The sequence below is a fragment of the Apium graveolens genome, chromosome 7 (genome assembly GCF_009905375.1).
Source record: "Apium graveolens cultivar Ventura chromosome 7, ASM990537v1, whole genome shotgun sequence".
Taxonomy (NCBI): Eukaryota; Viridiplantae; Streptophyta; class Magnoliopsida; order Apiales; family Apiaceae; genus Apium; species Apium graveolens.
The window spans coordinates 241,902,086-241,905,722 of NC_133653.1; the positions used below are offsets into that span (position 1 = coordinate 241,902,086).

Here is a 3,637-nt window from a genome sequence, read left to right on the forward strand (position 1 = left end):
ATTCATACGAACATATATCAGTTTCTTTGCTGATAAAATGACTAATATGCCATGTTCAGCAAATGTAATGTTGCTTCACCAGAAATTATAATAAAAGTTAATTACTTCACTATCAAATGATATATTGACTATACGGTTGATACAATTCTTGTGGTTCCATGTATGCTTATGTTGAAGAAATAAAAGTATCTTACGATATTTACTTTAACAAAGAAAGAAGATTTTAAATGATGAATCACAACTTTCTCTCCAAGTAACAGCAATCTATTAGGTGTATAACATTGAGAATAATATTTTAGAGATAATTTATCATAATTATGCCCTCAAAATTAGGAAAGATTTCAACTACGTAAGAAACTTCTTTATACAGTACTCCAACACAACAAACCTATTAATATCACTAATATACTAATCCATATTGGGTAGGTTATAAAAAAATTCTTCATACACAACATTAGAGGTTATCTCAGTATACTCGTTATTGTCATCAAAAATCAATATATGCAAGTCTTCAGGAAAAGTAACTATGGAAACTACAACATAAAGTTGTCAATAAGAAAAACTGATATGGGCAGGTATAATCCAATAGTGTCAAGAGACTGGCCTGGATCTTGTTTATGGTCATTGTAAAATATATCTGTAATGGAAACTGAGTCCTCTTAAACTTAAAGGGCCACTTGGTATCTTTTGGAACCATGTCAATGCATGGTATAAGATGCTTCGTACCCAAATGAGAGCCACGTAATATTTCACATTCAATGTTATTCTTCCCACATGCAGTAACTGTCATTCGGTTCCATTACAAAGACCTAATATTTGGTTTAGGTTTCTCATTAGCATCACGGTAACACCTACTTTAATCTTCAACTCATGCTTCGAAATGCACAGCATGTAGATAGAGTTAAGGTATTCAACAGGAAATGCAGTATCAAAATCATTTTCTTTATCAATGGAGTCCTGACTAAGGTAGACATGTTCTTCTTCGGGGATCTTTTCAAAAATCTTTGTATTGATATCATCCACCAGCGCATTGGTAAGTGTTAAAATATCCCTTGAACTCAAAATATTCATGTGATGACATATTTTCCAAAAAATTAGGGTATGTAATGTCAAACAAAGTCTGAATTGGATCGACAGACCATGGAACAACATACCGAGAGGGTATTTGAAATCTCACCTCATGAGGATCAGCTTGATCTAAAATCTTTTCAACTTTCTCATCACCTATAGATAGTTGCCATTTACTGAATTTGGAAATGATCTTATTACGAATAGGTGAATTGTCCTGGTGGAGACGCATATATTGACGTAAAAGGAACACTTTACAAAAATTCCATAATTTTCAATGATTGAGGCACTCTCCAACTATTTCAGCACATGTACCTTTTGGTATAACAGGCAAAATTTGGTGATAGTCTCCATCAAAAATAACAGTAATCCCACCAAATGGTTTGAGTGACAATTTTGGATCAATGACCCCTATGATATCACGAATACATCGATCAACACTCTCAAAACTATGGCGATGTTACATTGGAGCCTCGTCCCAAATTATAAGACTTATTTTTTGAATCAACTCTGCAATATCCATACCATATTTAAATTCAGCAATTGAACACTGATCCAACTGTAGAGGAATATGGAAACGTGAATGGGTAGTCCTCCCCCGTGGAAGTAAGCATGTTGTAATACCGGATGAAGCAACAAGAAGCATAATTTTACGTTTAGATCTCAAACGACAACTTAGATTTTGCCAGAGAAAGGTTTTACCACAACCTCCAATATCATGTACAAAAAAAGACCACCTCTTTTTTCTGTACACTGTGAATTATATTGTCATAAACTTCTTTCTTCCCTGTATTCAGCTTAGAAAAATTTATATCATGCTTCTCTTATATCTCTTGTACATCAAAATTGGTTTCCTCGAGTACTAAATGATTTACATCTCAAGAGAAAAAACTGTCAAACGGAAATGACATTGATAGGAAATCTTTAAGACTTTTAACAATATCATTGAATAACTTTTCAATCTCTGCAAATTCATATTAACAAATAGCTGTTAATGAACAGATTCATAAAATTATTAATAGAATTTATAAAATTCTCATTTAATATTTGTTACCTGCAAGAGCATAGTTTTGAATATCGGCATCAGGAAGGTTCAAATTAACATTATGTGTTATTCGTCGTCTGGAAAGAATAATGTCATCAGACATACTCCTCCAATGGCAGTTCCAAACACTGAGAGGGTCAGAGACCTGAGAATTATATAATATATTTACAAATATTTCACATAACTATTTAGCGAGTTAAGAGTGTGAATTCTCGGTCATTGCATCATGCCATTGGTCGTCGTTATCAAGAAGTCCAAGAGCGCCACATGTTTCTTTAAAGGTATCAAAAATAACTCCATCAACCGTTCCCACTTCTTCAAATGAATGACAACGTTTTTTCCTTTAAAGAAGCATTCTCAAGAAGAATAAATCACCGCCTGCTGCGTGTACTTCGCTGAGCCTACCAACAATATCACCCCTTTGTCGGTGTTTCCAATTGTTTTCACGTGGCATGAAGTAAAGGGAGTTGGAAAATTGGAATATGTGTAGTTGGTAGCAGATGGAAATTCCTGATATGCTATGAACCAAGCTTCAAGCTTGGTCCTTCTAGACTCGGCTTTATCACAAACTTCCCGTAATGGAACTCTAGACTTAAAATAAACATACTTGATGTCTGGAAAATGAATAGGTATACGTTCAACAGACGATGAATGATAATGAACATCAAAATCAAAAATTCTCCAAGCAGCTTCGGATGCGCATACATAACGGCCTTGAAGATATTGTTTAACCTCATCAAGTTTGTTAGATATCTGCTTGAAAGACTGAGCCATTGCTGGATCTTTCTTCTTCTAAAGTAAAATAGTAGCTCAATCATGACCTTTAAGACCATACTTAAACAAATACTTGAGAGAACGGGAACTATTATAAATTTCCAAATTGATATGACACTGAAAATGAACTAACAAATCTCTGTTGTAGGGGAGCATGAATCTTTATCCAAATCAACACCTTATTTCAATATTGTTCACTCACTATCTCGCCTTTGATAAACCGGAAATCCACGGACATCAATGAACGTATTTGCGTTAAATCTGACAACATTTATAATTTTATTTGTTAGGCAGTTTAGATGAAATAAAAAAGGTAGGTTGTCATGAAATGAGTTTTTTGTTAATTTATAGTAGTTAATATATGAAATATCACCTCTTAGGAAAATGGCGCATGCATTTCCCTTTATCTATAAATGGAGAATACGATGAATCAGATACATAAGGTCCATGCATCATGTAATTACTTACTGAATTGTATCCTACATGATTCGATGATTGGTCAAGTATTTCAGCAGAAACCAATGAATCAATATGCATAATAGAATTCAGTTTACTATTGGGATGCAACCAAATCAAAATGTGCATATGTGGAAGACCCCTCTTTTGGAACTCTATGACGTGCATGACTGTTAATTAAAATAGAGGAATTATGGAATTCATATTGTCAGATAAAATAATATATATATATATTCAAATATAATTTAATATACTATAAAGCATGTGAAAGAAGTAAAAAAGTATATTCACTTT

The 3,637-nt window shown here is 33.4% G+C and overlaps 1 protein-coding gene across 1 annotated transcript; it reads right to left on the reverse strand.

Moving 5' to 3' along the window:
- Positions 1-786: 786 nt before the first annotated feature.
- Positions 787-2,887, reverse strand: LOC141674586 (uncharacterized). Its single transcript, XM_074481296.1, has 7 exons — positions 2,489-2,887; positions 2,123-2,258; positions 1,961-2,032; positions 1,793-1,855; positions 1,384-1,479; positions 1,155-1,224; positions 787-1,051 (listed from the first exon to the last, which is right to left on the reverse strand). Exons 1-7 carry the CDS (start codon positions 2,885-2,887, stop codon positions 787-789), a joined length of 1,101 nt encoding a protein of 366 aa, XP_074337397.1.
- Between the last annotated feature and the right edge of the window lie 750 nt (positions 2,888-3,637).